At 44.3% G+C, this 16778-nt stretch overlaps 1 protein-coding gene across 1 annotated transcript in view; it reads right to left on the bottom strand.

The window, feature by feature from the left end:
- Positions 1-14704: 14704 nt before the first annotated feature.
- The window catches only part of Hgd (homogentisate 1,2-dioxygenase), a 50362-nt gene continuing 48288 nt past the window's right edge, over positions 14705-16778 (bottom strand). Inside the window, exon 14 of the mRNA XM_021184741.2 lies at positions 14705-15048. Within this exon, the coding sequence (XP_021040400.1) occupies positions 14899-15048 (150 nt within the window). The 3' untranslated portion in view covers positions 14705-14898. The remainder of the gene's footprint in view (positions 15049-16778) is intronic.

Genomic DNA, 16778 nt, shown 5'->3' with positions numbered 1-16778 from the left:
GAAAGCTGGCCTGCAGTAAAAGCTAGCTGGGAGTTAGCAGCTAGGATTCTGGTCTCCATTTTCTTTTTATAGCATGGAGATAGCAATGCCTTTCATCTCATAAAGCCATGAGGATAAAAATGAAATAGTATGAACCAATAAAAACCACCGCCACCCTTCCTGTGGTTCCGTTTGGAACTGGTGCGTTTCATCCACAGCGACAGTAAAGTTGAGCCACCCAGGCAATACCTGTGTGCATCCCAGGTGCCTCAGAATGACTGGCTGAGTCCTTCCTACACGGCGGAGGAAGACATTAGGGCATCCAGCAAGGGCAGTATGGTGCTAAGCCAAGTATTAGCAGCAGTGGGGCTGAGGATGTGGAGGTGGCTCAAGAAGTGTATCATTTCATCGTCAGCACTGTGCCGATCTCTAACCTGCGCACATTAAACAGCATAAAACTACCAAACAGTACAGGAGGGGTAGCCATCGTCCACGCTCCTACAAGCTGGCTGTGGGGCTATGGTCGTCTCAGTCCTGCTTTCTAGATGTCCCTTCGTTGGCCATCACTTTAAATGGCGATTACTTGACTGATGGAATCACTGGCACCTTTGTTTCTAAAGCCAGGGCTATACAGAGAAACCCTGTCTCGAAAAACAAAACAAACAAACAACAAAAAAAAGACAGTCTTAGATACTCTAGATCACTGTCATTGCCATCAAATGGCTACAGGTGCTTTGAGATGGAAGCACCAAGATATTCTAGTGAGTGCCCTGGGCTCCCAACAACCCTCAGTTGTATGGCAATACCGCTAGTGCCCTTGTGGCCACATACCAGTGTTGCCAGTCATGAATCAGGCTGGCAAAGTGCAAACCTTTTTGGTTGACTGACTCCCAGGTACAAAAGCCCAAGTAACCTGAATATAGGTGAAGTGTCTATCAGATTACAGTTTCCCTGGAGGAATGCTTTTCCCTGTCCCCCACGGTGGATCAGGGTATCTTACTCATCAAAGCCTAGATTGGGCCAGTGGGGGCAGTGGGGATGGAGTGGGTAAGGCACTTGCCACCAAGACTGAGACCCATATGGTTGAAGGAGAAAACTGAGTCCGACAAATTTTCGATACGTGTGAGGTGCAGCACACCACTTGCCTACAAGCACACAAATTTAAAAGAGAAACCTAAATTTGGGGATCAAGGATATAGCTCAGTGGTAGAACGCTTGCCCAGCATATGAGAGGCACTGGGTTTGATGCCCAGCTCTAGAAAGGAGAAAAGTAAACCCAATTTATAGGGAAAGAACACGTGTTCCATCCCATCGCTAGGAGGGCAGAAAGGACCAGTCCTACTGCTGGTCGCTCCACCCAGGAAGGCTAGCTGTGGCACTGTTTCCGACCTCTGCTTCACCGGATTACTACAGCATTGATTGTGTGCGTCAACCTCTGGGATTTTGTCGGCAAGCTGACATGGTAGCTAACCTTTAATAGGCCTTGCTGCTGTTCACTTGCATCCTAGCTCTGTGGTGGGCACCTCCCCACACACCTCAGTCCTTCTACCTTTGCAGATCACAACGGGCAGCTCTGAGTAGATTTGGTTTCTCAGTGAAGCCAGCTGCTTTGGGAGCAGAATTGTTCTCTGTCGCAGAAGGTTCTGCCACATTCTCGAGCCTTGGGAGTCTTCATTGCAGTCATTACCAGAGTCCTGCAGAGGAACCCAAGCTCCACTCTTATGTGTCATATATACATAGGATGTTGGCTCAATTGAGTTAGAGATGTAACTGACAGCTGCTACCCTGTAGGCCGAATCTGCTGCAGAGTTCTCTGGGCTTGAGCTTTACAAAGCATCCCATAGTGGGTGAGAATAGCATTCCCAAGGAGGGTTCTTAATCCAGGAAGATTCACCAACCAGGAAAGGGTGTTCAATGAAACAACTTGCTCTTTGTTTTTAAGGGCTGCCCCGGCATGCTGACTATCACAGGGGCCCCACAGTCATTGACAATGAAAGGCTCTGCATCTCGTATGGAGATGATCTTACCCTATCATTTCTCACAGCCTAGAATACCTGACAGTGTAAGGGAGGGAAGATGTATTTTGGCTCATGTTTCACTCCACGGGGGAGGGGTGCTCAGAACAGCCTAGAGCAGGTCATGTCATGGCAGCCAGGACACAAAGCAAGATGATGCACCTAGTGGGTTTTTTTTTTTTTTCCTGTTCCTCTTGTACTGCATCTAGACCCCAGCCTGAGAGGCGGCTGCCATTCCTGCTCAGGGCAGGTCTTCCCACTTTATTAATCTGGGAACATCTTCACAGGCACACCTGTGTATGCTTTACTAGTGTGCACACTTCTCAAACAATCAAGATGACACAATCAAAATCAATCATTGCAAGGCTGGAGAGTGAGTTCAGTCAATAACAAGCATACTGTGTAGGCATGAGGACCTGGGTTCGATCCCTGAACCCACTTAGAAAGCCAGAGGTGGTGCAATGTTTGTAATCCCTGCTCTGGGGAGGCAGAGACAGGTCCCTGTAGCTTACCACCCAGCCACCCTGACCTAACCTAATCAGGACCTCGGGCTGGTGAGAGACCCTGACTCCAAAGCCAAGGTGGTTAGCGCCTGAAGAACAACACCCAAGGTTCTCTGGCCTCATCCATGCACACTCTAGTGCATGTGCATCTGTGCACAAATATGTGTGCATGTGAACACACACACATATACATATACACACGGGGATATTATGGGACTTGGAATAATAAGGAGTCCAATCAATTAGCAAACAGTTTGGGGTCAGAAGTCACCGAAGGTGTGAGAAATGATTCAGAGGGTCAAGCCTGGAAGACATAAGAAGTAGCTGTTGTGATGGAAGAAAGCTCGCTTGAAGAATGCGATTCTGCAAACATGGGCCTGTAAGCCGCTTTAGACCTACAGATGCAAGTAGGGATTGTTTGACTCATGTGATGCTTATTCTCAATTTACATGTCATTCCTAACTTGTCCCTTCTCCCCCCCCCTCCCCCCAACAGCTCTCTGTCCCTACCTCCCCTTAATGTTCCTCCCTCCATTTTCCTTCAGTGCTGGGAACTGAACCTAGGGTCTTTGCACATGCTAAGCAAGAATCTAACATTAACTTCTATCTACAGCCCCACCGCTTTTTTACTTCTTATGAGACAGGGGGTCTCATTAAATTGCCCAGGTTAACCTTGAATTTGCAGTCACCCAGCTCAGCCTCTTGAGTAGTCTGGATTACAGGCCTGAGCTATATTAGATCAGGCTACTGTTCTTGATTTTTGTTTTGGTGGTTCTGAACTTGAACCCAGAGGCCAAGCATGCTAGGAATACACAGAACTACATTACCAGCCTGAAGGTATTCCCTTCCTTATGACCTCCTTTCTCTTTGACAGAGTCTTACTATGTAGTTCATTCTGGACTCAAACTTGAAATCTCCTTGCCTAAGGCTTCCAAGTGATGGGATTAACACCATGCCCTTGGCCACTAAAGGCTATTGTAATTGTTCTCCAGATTATAATGGGCTATGCAGTCTTGTTCTCATCATTTTGTTTTGTTTTGTTTTTGTGTGTGTCTTGACTAAAGTCAGTTATTTTTTTTCCTTTTTTAAAAATTTTAATTAGGTGTTTTCTTCATTTACATTTCCAATGTTACCCCAAAAGTCCCCCATACCCCCCCCCCACTCCCACTTCTTGGCCCTGGCATTTCCCTGTACTGAGGCAGATAAAGTTTGCACAACCAATGGGCCTCTCTTTCCAATGATGGCCAACTAGGCCATCTTCTGATACATATGCAGCTAGGGTCAAGAGCTCCGGGGGGTACTGGTTAGTTCATATTGTTGTTCCACCTATAGGGTTGCAGCTTCAGCTCCTTGGGTACTTTCTCTAGCTCCTCCATCGGGGGCCCTGTGATCCATTCAATAGCTGACTGTGGGCATCCACTTCTGTGTTTGCTAGGCCCGGGCATAGCCTCACAAAAGACAGCTATATCAAGGTCCTTTCGGCAAAATCTTGCTAGTGTGTGCAATGGTGTCAGCGTTTGGAGGCTGATTATGGGATGGATCCCCGGGTATGGCAGTCTCTAGATGGTTCATCCTTTCGTCACAGCTCCAAACTTTGTCTCTGTAACTCCTTCCATGGGTGTTTTGTTCCCAATTCTAAGAAGGGGAAAAGTGTCCACACTTTGGTCTTCGTTCTTCTTCAGTTTCATGTGTTTTCCAAATTGTATCTTGTATCTTGGGTATTCTAAGTTTCGGTCTTGTTCTCATCTTATTGGGCAGCAAAAATAGAAGAAACTCTACTTCTTAGTTAGGGTTTCCATTGTGTTTTAGTCAGGGTTTCTATTCCTGCACAAACATCACGACCAAGAAGCAAGTTGGGGAGGAAAGGGTTTATTCAGCTTACACTGCCATGTTACTTACTGTTCATTACCAAAGGAAGTCGGGACTGGAACTCAAACAGGTCAGGAAGCAGGAGCTGATGCAGAGGCCATGGAGGGCTGTTCTTTACTGGCTTGCTTCCCCTGGCTTACTTAGCCTGCTCTCTTAAAGAATCAAGACTACCAGCCCAGAGATTGTCCCACCCACAAGGGGCCTTTCCCCCTTGATCACTAAATGAGAAAATGCCTTACAGTTGGATCTCATGGAGGCATTTCCTCAACTGAAGCTCCTTTCTCTGTGATAACTCCAGCTGTGTCAAGTTGACACAAAACTAGCCAGTACACATTGCTATGAAAAGTCACCATGACTAAGGCAACTTTTATAAAGAAAAGCATTTGATTGGGGCTGGTTTACAATTTCAGTTCATTATTATCATGGTGGGAAGCATGGCAGAGTGCAGGTAGACACAGTGCTAGAGGTGTAGAGGTTTCTACATCTTGATTCAAAGGCAGCTAGAAGGAGGCCCTCTTCGCCAGACAGTCAGGAAGAGGGTCTCCTCCACACTGGGCAGAGCTCTAGCATAGGACCTCAAAGTCCACCCCCACAGTGACAAACTTCCTCCAACAAAGCCACATCCACTCCAACAAGGACACACTTCTTAGTAGTGCCACTGCCCATGGGCCAAGCATACTCAAACCACTACATCTACCTTGATCCTTAGTTTTCTTTCAACGATAATTTTAGTGTGTTATTTGAGGATGCAGATGTACCAGTCTATTATAAGATAATTAAAAATTACTTAAGTAAAAGAATAAAAACAACCCATCCATTCCATGTAATGATTTTGGGTGTGCATCTGCCATAGTGTTTTCCCCCTCTCTCTGCTTATGCATCTTTTTTTTTTTCTCAAGGAAATGAGAGCCACTGTGTATATAATGATTTGAAAACCTGGGCCCAGTGATTTGTCATGAACATCTTTCCATGTCAAAAAAATGGTATTAGTTACTTTCCTGTTGCTGTAATAAAAGACCATGACCAACACAACTTATGGAAGAAAGATTTTTATCTTGGCTTCTAGTTCCAGAGAGTAAAAGTCCATTATGGCTGGGAGACATGTCAGTAAGCAAACACTGTAGCAAGAGCAGGAAGCTGAGAGATTACACCTTTAGTTGCAAGAGACAGAGAGAGAGAGAGAGAGAGAGAGAGAGAGAGAGAGAGAGAGAGAGAGAGAGAGAGAGAGAGAGAGAACTGGAAGTGGGTGGTGCTAGGAACTCCCAAAACCCCACCCCATCAGCCAGTGATGTCCTTCCTCCTCCAGCAATATTGTATCACTTCCCCAAGCAGTAGTGCCAGTTGTGCAGTAAATGTTCAGATAGGAGCCAATGGGAAATGTTTCTAATTCAAACCACCATGAATTTCCAGCCACGTTTTTAAAGTGACTGTTGATAGCATTCTGTAGTGTGTGTTTATCTCAACCTACTTAATCCTTCTTATAAATGAATACTCCATTTGTCTTTTCATTTTCTCCTTTTATGATGAATGTGATAGTCACCTGTTAGAGAATCTTTGTGTTTGTCCTTAACTCTTTTCATGGGTTACATTTCTAAGAGTGCTGGGCATGGTGCTACACACCTTTAAATCCATACGTATACTATAATAATAAAGGAAAACCAGAGTCTTAAATGAATGTTTATTACAATCATTTTTAAACCCAATGAATAAAAACTATCTTAAATCTACATTTAATTTATTATTGAGACTCAATATTTTCATGTATTTTTGTCCATTTGTCTATTTGCTTACTCAAATTCACTTACTGTCCTTCATATAGAGGCTTTTTCTTAATGATTTTAAGGCTTAAACAAGATAAACTAAAAACTGATCTTGATCATACCAATCAGGATTTATCCTAGCATCCCTTCACATTGGAAAAACACCACATACTCTTGGTGTCTAAATGTTAAAAGAAGACAGTACCCAGAGGAATTTTTGCATAATTTCTTAGCATTGAGAATTATTGAGCAATGTGTTCTTGAGACTTTAATCATTCCACAAGATTTTTTTTTTAACCAGTCAGGAACAATGTCCTAAATCAAACCAAGAAGCAGTCTGATGAGGACACCAATTGCCACTTCCTCTGAGCTCAAATGTGCCATCTGTCTGACTGGTGATGCTAGATCTGGGCATTGGAGCCCACACTGTGGTACTGCTGAGCACAGAGAGAGAGAGAGAGAGAGAGAGAGAGAGAGAGAGAGAGAGAGAGAGAGAGAGAGAGAGAGAGGGAGAGAGAGAGAAGAAGAAGAAGAAGAAGAAGAAGAAGAAGAAGAAGAAGAAGAAGAAGAAGAAGAAGAAGAAGAAGAAGAAGAAGACAACGACAAGGATTTGGATCTTAAGGCTTTTGCTCAGACTTTAGCATGCAGAAAGGTGACAGCAAAGGTCACGGGTGGTGTTAAGGAGGACCAGCCTGTTTATGTTGCATTCCTGGAGATCATGTTGGTTCCTGGGTGGAGCGTGATCACAGGGCAAGAGAGGCTGCAGAAGGACCAGTAATCAGCCTGCTGATTTTTAGTTTTTGAGACAGCCCTCAGCGCAGAATAAAGCAGCCTCTGCCAGTCGCAGGGTGACTTGTATGGATAGGACTCTGTCAGAGCTGTATGGAAGACTATCCATCATTGCTATTAGTTCTCCTTCTGCACACATTGACAGTGCCAGTCTTAACAATGCCTTAGTATTGTCAGTTCCCCTCCTCTGGCACAGTGCACTTCCATCACAGGTTGTTACTGTTTTAGTGCATGATATATTCTCTCACCCTTTTTGTTTGGCTCTTGCTGCAAGATGATGCCTCTGCTCTCTGATTGAGATCCCATTGGGTCGAATCTTTGATTATGTTTTCTGATCCCTAGTGTTCCCCAATGATCTTCTCCTATCTTGGGGTCAAGTAGAGTATTCGTAACCCATCTCTATGCTCCTCAGGATAATTCGTAGATTATTTGAAGAAAGAATTATGTGTAAGAATCTGTTAATGGTTAAATGTGCATGATTGCAGAATATGAACAGGACTTTAAGATGTCTAGAAACACACTCCCGACCCCCACCCCCACCCCCCAGAGACAGGCTTTCCTTGTGTAACCCTGGCTGTCCTGTGTATGAAAAGATAGGGTTTTCAAACTCCTATCTGTATTTTCTGCATCTGTGGAAAGTTTATTGTGTCTACATTTCTCTTTCAGAGTGTCTATTTCTTCCTCTAAGCATGATAGCAACACTTCCATTCACTGCCCTCTTGGTTGCCTGGCAGAGTCAGATGTCTCATCTTGGTACCATGGCCAAGAGAAACACCCACCAAGCCACATCATCTACTTGTAGACCCTTCGTTGGCAGCCATCCCAGAAGTGCTCTGTGAACCTGGACCTCACAGTTAAGCTTCAGACCCTGAGGGTTAAAGAGGGCTCATCTGATTTGTGACTTCCAGGTTTCTCTTGGACATGGGTGACTGGTACAGTGCCAGTTATCTCGAGCAAACCTCACACTGGAGGTCAAGTTCAAGTTTCCACACTGTCATAAGGAGTACTGCCTTAGTTCTGAATCTGTCCCGGCTCATCCTCGTGGTTTGTGTGTGGGCTCCTTTGAGTGCGTGAGTAATTGTGGGTGAGAGTATGTATACAATGTATGTGTGGATGCATGCAAGGCAGAGGGCAACTTGGTGCTCCTGCTTAGGGAGCATCTACATTGCAGTTTGAGACAGTCTCTCCCTGAGTCCTAGCGTTCACTGACTAGGCTAGGCTGGCTAGCCAAGGAGTCCCAGGGACCTACCTGTCTGTGCTGGGTGATCATTTCTGGCTTTTTCATGTTGAGGCTGGGCATTAAACTCAGGTTCTCATGCTTGCACAGCATGTCCATTACCAATGGAGCTATCTTCCCTGCCCTCCAGCCCCCCTCTTTCTTTTCTTTTTTTGAGGCGGGGTTTTGCTATGCATCCTAGGTTGGCTCTGAACTCATGGGCCTCCAACCTCTGTCACTCCCAAGGACTAGGATTAGAGGTATGTTGTCTTACTTGGCTAATTTTGAGTTACTTCTTTGCTTTGTCTCTTATTAGGTTCTAGAAGAATCTTGGACCTTGGAGAAGCTGGGAACAGCCAAGGCCATTTGAGGAATCTGTCTAGGCGGGTCTTGAGGGCTGCCATCTAATATGAAATTATTGAGGTGAAGCTGAAAAAGAGACAAGGCGATAAGCTACTCTTGAAAATTTGCACAAAGACTTAAAAATCATATATAGTTTTTTTTCAAAAATTAAAAACACTGTTTTCTAAAGAGGGTCTTATCAACATTTTCCATAAAATATTGAAAGCAGCAAAGAGTGTGGAAAGAGTGCAGAGTGCCTTGAATGTTTGGTTTTACATCATCATTCTATAGGAAATGTTTGGCCTGCAGAAATTACTTCTCCAATTCTTCAGCACACCCTGCTCATCTGCAGATGAAGATTGCTAGGAACTGTTGCTGCTTGATTTCCTTTTGTCATCTATTTGTGATCACAAGGGACACTGTCAGGACTAGACAATTGCCAGCCAATTTTCTGACCTCATACAAAGAGAAATTTGAGAAGCTGTTTGTAGGTTGGGAGTTGTCTGTCTGCTTGTTGTTTGTGCAAAACCAATATTGACAGATTCATCCCGTACCCCCAATCCTGGAAAAGGAAGGTATTCAAACCCTACTTCTTATTGTCTTGCTGCCCCCTGTCAAGTGAAAGTACCCATGGTAGGCTCTAAGGGTTGCATGTTAGTATCCCTACCCACTTTCTTCTCTTCAAATAGAAGCCTGGTTTCTCAGGAAGCTGTTGGATTAAGCTTCACATCAGACAAGATAAGATAACCCTTGTCTCAGATCAAGATTGCTAGAGGTCGGTGTGGACATGTGCCTGTCTGCTCAGGAAACCAAAGGTGAAGTCTGCAGAAGGTTTCCCTTCCTGAATAGAAAGACAGTATTTCCCCAGGTAAGAGGCCTACCTTTACTCTGTCCACACGCCCTTTCGTCTTCTTCTCTTTGCTGTGTCCTAAATGTAGATGCAAAGGTCAAGAACAAAGATGTCTTAGTCAGGGTTTTATTGCTGTGGATAGGCTCTATGATCACAGCAACTCTTATAAAGGGAAACTTTTAACTGGAGCTGGCTCACATTTCAGAGGTTTAGTCCATTATTGTCATGGTGGCACATGGCAGACATGGTGCTGGAGATGTAGGTGATCCAAAGGAGCAGGAGGAGAGAGTGAGCCACTAGGCCTGGCTTGAGCTTCTGAAACCTCAAAGCACCCCTCCCTGGTAGCACACTTCCTCCAATAAGGCTACACCTACTCCAACAAGGCTATTGCCTCCTAATAGTGCCACTCCCTATGGGCCTATGGGAACCATTTTCATTCAAACCACCACAGAAAAGAACAACATAACATGCCAAGAATAGGGAGCAGAAAAATCAGGAAGGCTATAGGTCCAGGACTCCTCTCTACAGCCATTTTCCCCACCCTGAACTACGAACTTTAGACATCTTCAATAAGAGAAAACAGTAGCTGCTAAACTAATCTTAATTTTCAGATTCTTGAGTTGAGTAAACTCTTAATCAAATCATAATCTTTTATTAAGAGAAACAGAGCATCCTTCGGACGTTTCACAGACTCTAAAATAAATGCTAACGAATGAACAAAATGCCCCCATTTGTCAAATTTCTGTTGCTGGGGTGCTGTGGAATTACACGTGGTTGGCCCCCGATAAGGCATTGCTGTTAATCATGCTGTCGTGGTTTGTACTGAAGCTCTGATATGACTTTCGATTTTAAAAATCTGGATTAGCCTAATGAAACTCCCAAGGGTCTCATGATTAGGCAAGAGTCCCCTGGGAAATGCTCTCAGACACTCACATGGAAACTGCTTTTTATCCAAATCGCTTTAAATCCTTGTCTTCCCTTCCACTTCACTTGATCTATTATTATACCCTGTTGAGTTCTTAAATTAAACCATATGATTTCTTTGCTCTTAGACCTAAAGAAAACAAGGTGTCAACACTCCTGTGCTTGATACATCTGTTTCTCATGGCATCAGAAGTGCACACTTGCCTCTTCAGCCAGATGCTAGTTTATTTAGGCACAAGGACCTCCGCTTAGTCATTCGGGCAGCTCCTACAGCAGAGGGCACCAGAGTCTCCCGGAGGCAGGAGCTGAATACACTCTGAGTCATAAGGGTAACACTAGACGGTGCACATCATGTGGGTGGTTTCACAGCATCATCTCATTTAACCCCCACAAAATCCTAGGGAAATAAATCACTCATTCCTTTTAAGTAAGAACACAAGGTTTAGAGAGGTTGTCACATGCTCAGGTTCATTTGGCTATGAAAGTACAAACTGGATTGCAGAACCTATATTCTTAATGACCTTTCTGAAGCTGAAATGCATATATACTGTTACTAATATCTACCTAATAATTATATTGAAAGCTAGCATATTAAAATCAGCAGTGTCCCCAAGCCCCACTTGTTATACAGTGCTTGTACCGTGATAGGCTTCATTCTGGTATTACAGTTTGTTATGAGTCCCTCACATGGGTGCTGGGAACTGAACTCAGGACCTCTGGTAGAGCAGTCAGTTCTCTTACCACTGAGTGATCTCTCCAGTCCTTCAGTAATTTACTGGTTTTGACTTATATATCTACCTTGGCTGGTGCTGAGAGGTAGATGCTGCCTAAACACTAACGAGTTTCTTACTTCCCAGGTAAACCCTCAACCCATGCCACTGCCTTCATGCCCATTAACATTTACTGGAAAATGAAACTTTATGGTCCATTTCCAAATCTTTTTTTTTTTTAGTTGACCCTGAAAACCTGGTACCAGGATCTCTAGAAACAGAGCTATCTTCATTGCTGATTTTAACTTTCTAAAAACAGTGGACTTCAGCCTGAGGCTCAAGTTCCCATAGTCTTGTTTTATCACTGGTGTTTCTAGTTGGTTGGTCTGAGGTATAACCTGGGCACTGGAAATTAAAGATATGTGAATGATCAAATACACACTTGATGCTGAGACCCAGTGTTTGTTCATGTTTAGCATCTTTGTTGGGTGGGACTGTCCCATGCACTACAATGTACTTATCAGTGGGCCAGAAGCTGATGGTTTTTTTGGATGGGTTGTATTGAGGGTAAAGGAACAAGGTGACCTATTGAGAATCACTAGTCTAGGGACATTTCTGGTAGCCTAGACAGTGAGAAGTCCTTTAGGAAGAAAAATGAGAAGGGTAACTGGTATCACACTCTCTTTTAAATGACAAAATATACAGAAATGCCAAGGAGGTCTTGCTGGAAATCCTCCTTTCACTAGAAGAAATTTAATCAGGGTGCTTTTTTGTTCTTTTGGGGTTTTTCATTCCAAGCAAAAAGACGACAATATTATTTTTGGAGAATTAAGGAAATGACACAAATTTTCCTAGTTGATCTGAGGCACACAGAAGGAAAGCAAATCTTTTTTTATTTTTTAAATTAGTGTGAACAGTCTGGCCTGGGTGAGATCTCGTCTCAGGTTGGGGAGTCGCTGCTGTATGTGGAGAGATAAAGTACAGAGTCCTAGGTGCTAAGTGTATGTATGGAAACCCACGCCATGCATCTGGCTTCAGGAGGAGCTCCGTGCCCAGCTGATATCAGAGCATCGAGTGAGTCAGAGCTGAGGTGCTGGCCGTACAGCGTAGGGTTAAAACCACGTGGGGTTCATAACTCCTTGGAAGAAAGGCTGGGGCTTGTCAGTAGAGGATGTTGGTGGTGGACTTAGTTTGGGACTGGAAGTACTATGAAAATTGGAGAGTGGAGGGGGGATGGGGAATGGGTGCAGTAGTGAGAAGTGCCTCTGTGCCTCTGGGAGGAGCTTATCCTTTCAAGAGTTGCAGGGAACCAACCAGCGCTGACCGCAAACCTCAGAGGTACAGAGCAAGAGCCTCTCCATCTTTATTCACAAAATCCCATTCGTCAGTTGCTTGACTGCTATACCCAAACAGCCATTCTTTTGCTGTGTTCTGATTTGACACCAGCAAGAGTGGCGGGTAACCATGAGCTGAGCAGCCGTCCCAGCCCTGCTCGCAACTCCGCTTTCCAGAAGTCCTCTCAGGTCCACTCAAGACCAGACGTTCTCCGTTCTCTGTTGCTACCTCACTAGTTCAGGACAGTGTCAGGATTTTCGATAGCGTTTATGTTGTTGCTTATTTTTGTTTTGTTTTGTTTTTTGTTGTGTTGGGTTTTTTTGTTTTTGTTTGTTTTTTGTTTTTGTTTTTGCTTCTCTTCTTCTGCCTATAGGCATCTCATTCCGATTCTGCTTTCAGCTCTTTGAACCCAGAAGGTGTTTAGTTGTCATATTTTCCTTCTCATCCCTGCCCCTACCCCCAGTGGCTTCCTGCTTCCTCTTTAGATCTAGCTAAAGGTCACTTCTCCACTGAAGACCTCACATTCTAAAGAAAGGCTTCCTCCAATAGGGGGAAGGATTGAAAGCCAGGAAGGAGATAAGAACTCTGAAGAAAGATCAACTGAGTCTTCTAACCTGGACCCTTGGGGCTCTCAGAGATTGAAGCACCAACCAAAGAACATACATACATTGGCTGGACCTAGGCTCCCTGTACATATTGTAGCAGATGTGCAGCTCACTCTTCATGTGGTTCTGAACAACTGGAGCGAGGGCTATCCCAAAAGCTTTTGCCTGTATGTTGGATATGTTCTTCCAGCTGGGCTGCCCTGTTTGGCCTCAGTGGGAGAGGAAGCACATAGCCTCACAGAAACTTTAAGTGCCTCCGGTGGGGGGAAATAACCAGTGGGGCCCATCTACTCAGAGGAGAAGAGGAGAGGGGATGGAGAGAAGGATTGTGAAAGGGAGTAACTGGGAGGGGGCAGTGAATAGGTTGTAAAGTGAATAAGTAGAAAGAGAGAGAAAGAAAGAAAGAAAGAAAGAAAGAAAGAAAGAAAGAAAGAAAGAAAGAAAGAAAGAAAGGAAAGGGAGAAAGAAGGAAAGAAAGAAAGAGAGACGGAAAGATGGAAGGAAAGTCTTCCATGGTCCAGCTTAGCTGTTGTTATATTTCAATCTCCTTTTTTTTTTTTTTTTTTGGTCTGGCATGCTTTTAATTTTTTATGTCTATTTTCTCTGATTCCCTCACTAGAATACAACCTTTCTACAGGCCAGAATTATGTCCATGTCTTTAATAGCTCTAGTAAGTTTGCCAGATTTAGCAAAGGGAAATATTAGTTTCCTAGTTAATTTTGAAGACAAGATGAACCATGAGTAACTTTTTGGTATAAGGCTGTTCTTGATTACCACGAAAATTATTTATGATTCATCAGAAACTCAAATTTCACTGGGCATCTTGTAATTCATCTGGCAATCTAGCCCCTGGGTCCTCATAGCCCCTGAGTCTTACCAAATATTACTAGAAGAAAACTTAGTGGTAACCAATTTAAGCTGTTGCCATGGCAACAAACCAGAGAGGGTATGCTAATCCTAGAACAATCATGACAGCTATCACTTTCCATATTTCTGTTCTGGTTTGGGTATCTTTTCAACCCAGGCGGACACAGTCAACCTACTTCCAAAGTCTTGGTGAGCCCCATACCAGGAGGGACATAGACCTTATAAAAGAAGTTGTTGGGTTCAGCTTGCGATACAGTTGTGCCTTGTTTTTAGTGTGGCCTCCTCCTTGGGTATAATTTCTATTGTCTCTGTCTTTCAAGACTGAGAGCTCCCTAAGGAGGACTCTGATTCTCCCATTCCAACCATTCATTCCTAGCACCCCTCTCTAGGGCTGATAGTAGGGATTACACACAGGATTATCAAATGAATTGATAAATGAATGAATAGAGGAATGAGCAACTGTCCCAGCTCAAGGAGGCTGATGGGTTTCCTAGAATACAGGACCTTTTCTGTATAAGGACCAGAGCAACCCACATCTGGGCATTCCCAGACAGCTGCTCCGCTGAAGAAGGTGGATTTCAACTTGTCCTTTGTGGCTGGAGTTCTTGTCTCATATCATTGTGCACTGCTACCAGAATTAGATGCCTAGTGTTCTGGATATCCACAGTTTACACTAATGGCTGGTTCTTTGGAGCTCCTTCTCAACTTCCCCATCCCTGGAGTGACCCTAGGCTTGGCTTCAGATTCTACTTCAGCTCATAGTTCTAATGGACCCTTCCTTGTCTGTAGTCTCTGGCAGATACATGGCCTTGTACTCTTTGAGTTAAGGCCCAAGCCCAAGCACATGGGAAATGCCCCCCCAGTACCCCCCCACCCTCAGCTATGGGCTTATCTGGCCTACCAGTTCTGGACACCGAGATCTGAAAATGACCATCTGCAGCTTCCACAGAACACAGATTTATTGAGTAATTAGAAAGCCATAGGCATTTCTGAATGCATATCCACAAACATTCTGAGTTTCTTGACTATGACAAGTGAGCTCTCATTTCAATCGCTGTCCCTGTAGCATCAGAGCTGTGAGGATCTCAAGGAAGCCATGCAAGTCTGTTCTCAATTACAGTAGAGGGCTCCAGTCTCACTTAGGCTCTGTCGGGCTCCTGGAATTGGGGGTGAAGTGGCTCCGGAGAGGCTCCCAACATTTGTAGTAGTTGTCATCCAAACAGCTACAGGTCTTGAGTCCCCACTTGGTGACTGCCAAACTTAAAGAAGATTCAAACATAAACGCCTATAGGAAATAAGAAGGAGACGAGAAAAAAGAAGTAAGGTGACCAAAAAAAGCATGTTAAACTTGATGCCTAAAAGGTATGGGTAGACAAAACATAGGACTTATGTTTATATGTACTGCCGTGATGAAGAAATGAAGCCCAAGCCCTGGGTTCTGGATCTGACTCAACCATAAGCAGACGAAGCTGTGTGCAAGGCTTCTTTCTATCTATACTCAGGGCCCTGAGGTTCACTCTGTGGGGTGGAATTGGGCAGGTAGGACTAACATTGCTCATAGCATTCCAGAGGCAATATTATTTCCAAGGGCAGATGTGAGAGAATCCTGGGATCTTCTTAAGGGCCACCACTTGTGGTGATGTTCTTATATGTGATGAAAGGACCGGACTTAGCACAAGACACCCCAAGACCAAATTCTCAGCACAAAGGAGACTTATTTGCCCCAGAGGGACAAAGGGCATTGAATAAGAAATAAAGACCGGAGACAGAAGAATAAGGGAAAGGAGGAACGGAACAAAGGAAAAGGGGAAGGGATATTTGCCCCAGAGGAACAAAGGACTGCCTCTGGATAGATGAGACAGATGTGGTCCAAAGGCAAATAGCGGTTTGTAATGGGAAAGGGGGAAACTGTGTTAGGATGAGCTGGCTAATTTTACTGGGCATGTTAATTATGTGAACCAAAATGGGGGAGGGACTTTTGATTATTATACTTTAATACTTTGATAGCTGGGCCTTGGTGGTCAGCCTCAGGAGGAGGAAGTGGCCAAAGAAGGAAACAGAGCTTGGTGGCTGGTTTTAGTAAGGTAATCTGATGGCTTTTAGCATGAAGGAGAAGCGTAAAAGGTAAAATCTGTCTGTCAGTGCCGTGTTTACCAGGCTAGAGCCTGTTAGAGCTCATGTGTGACATACTCTTTTCACAAAGTAAGAAGCAAAGTTCAGAGCTAGAAAGTGGCTCATCTATGGTGGTAAGTGATGGCAGATCGGAACTCTTAGCTTCTTCAGGAGCCTGACAAGAGCTCAGCTCAGCAAAGGGAAAGGAAGAGAGAAGAGAAAATGGAGCCGACGCTGCACACCCCACTGTGTTCTGAATGCTTCTGGTACAGTAAAGCGAAGCTGAAAACTATTCTGTCTATCTTAGCCATTTCCACTTCTTACCAGTTGTTGATGTTTCTATCTATAGTGTCTCCTATGAAATAATGATAGCCAACAACGCAAACCTTACAGTTCTTTTTGTTCTCATTAGGAAATCCAAACCACTACAGACAGGCCAAGGGAAATTATGCAATTCTTCCGTGGCACCACACAGAACACCTGTGTTCATGTTTGGGGTGGGTCTCACATACATTAATTTCTCTTTGTCTGTATCAGGGAGTCGTGTGCCTTTGCCTGAATTCTATGTCAGGCTTTGAGGCAGTGTTTTGGATGAGATGCGCGGTACAACGCCCTCTTCACACACGAGGGCAAGTGTCACAGCCATTATTGTTGTTGTCGTCTGCTGACTGCTTCTTAAAAGCTTCTTGGATGTGAGGCTGAGCTGTGAAGGGTCACATGACATTAACCACTTCACACTGGAATAAGGACAGGACAGATTGATCTGCGTCTAAGTTACATAACGGAGGATGTTAAAGGAGACACAAAGTTAAGTCTAGGCAGTTTCCATCTATGTCTGTGTATGAGTATGCGTACGTGCATGCAAGTGCCTGTCCAGGGTGCCCCCAAGATACTCTGGGCCTT

Source organism: Mus caroli, unplaced genomic scaffold (assembly GCF_978045245.1).
Source record: "Mus caroli unplaced genomic scaffold, Mus_caroli_1 scaffold_17, whole genome shotgun sequence".
NCBI classification, from domain to species: domain Eukaryota; kingdom Metazoa; phylum Chordata; class Mammalia; order Rodentia; family Muridae; genus Mus; species Mus caroli.
Note: the sequence above shows the minus strand (reverse complement) of the source record. Positions and strands in the feature narration are given on the sequence as shown.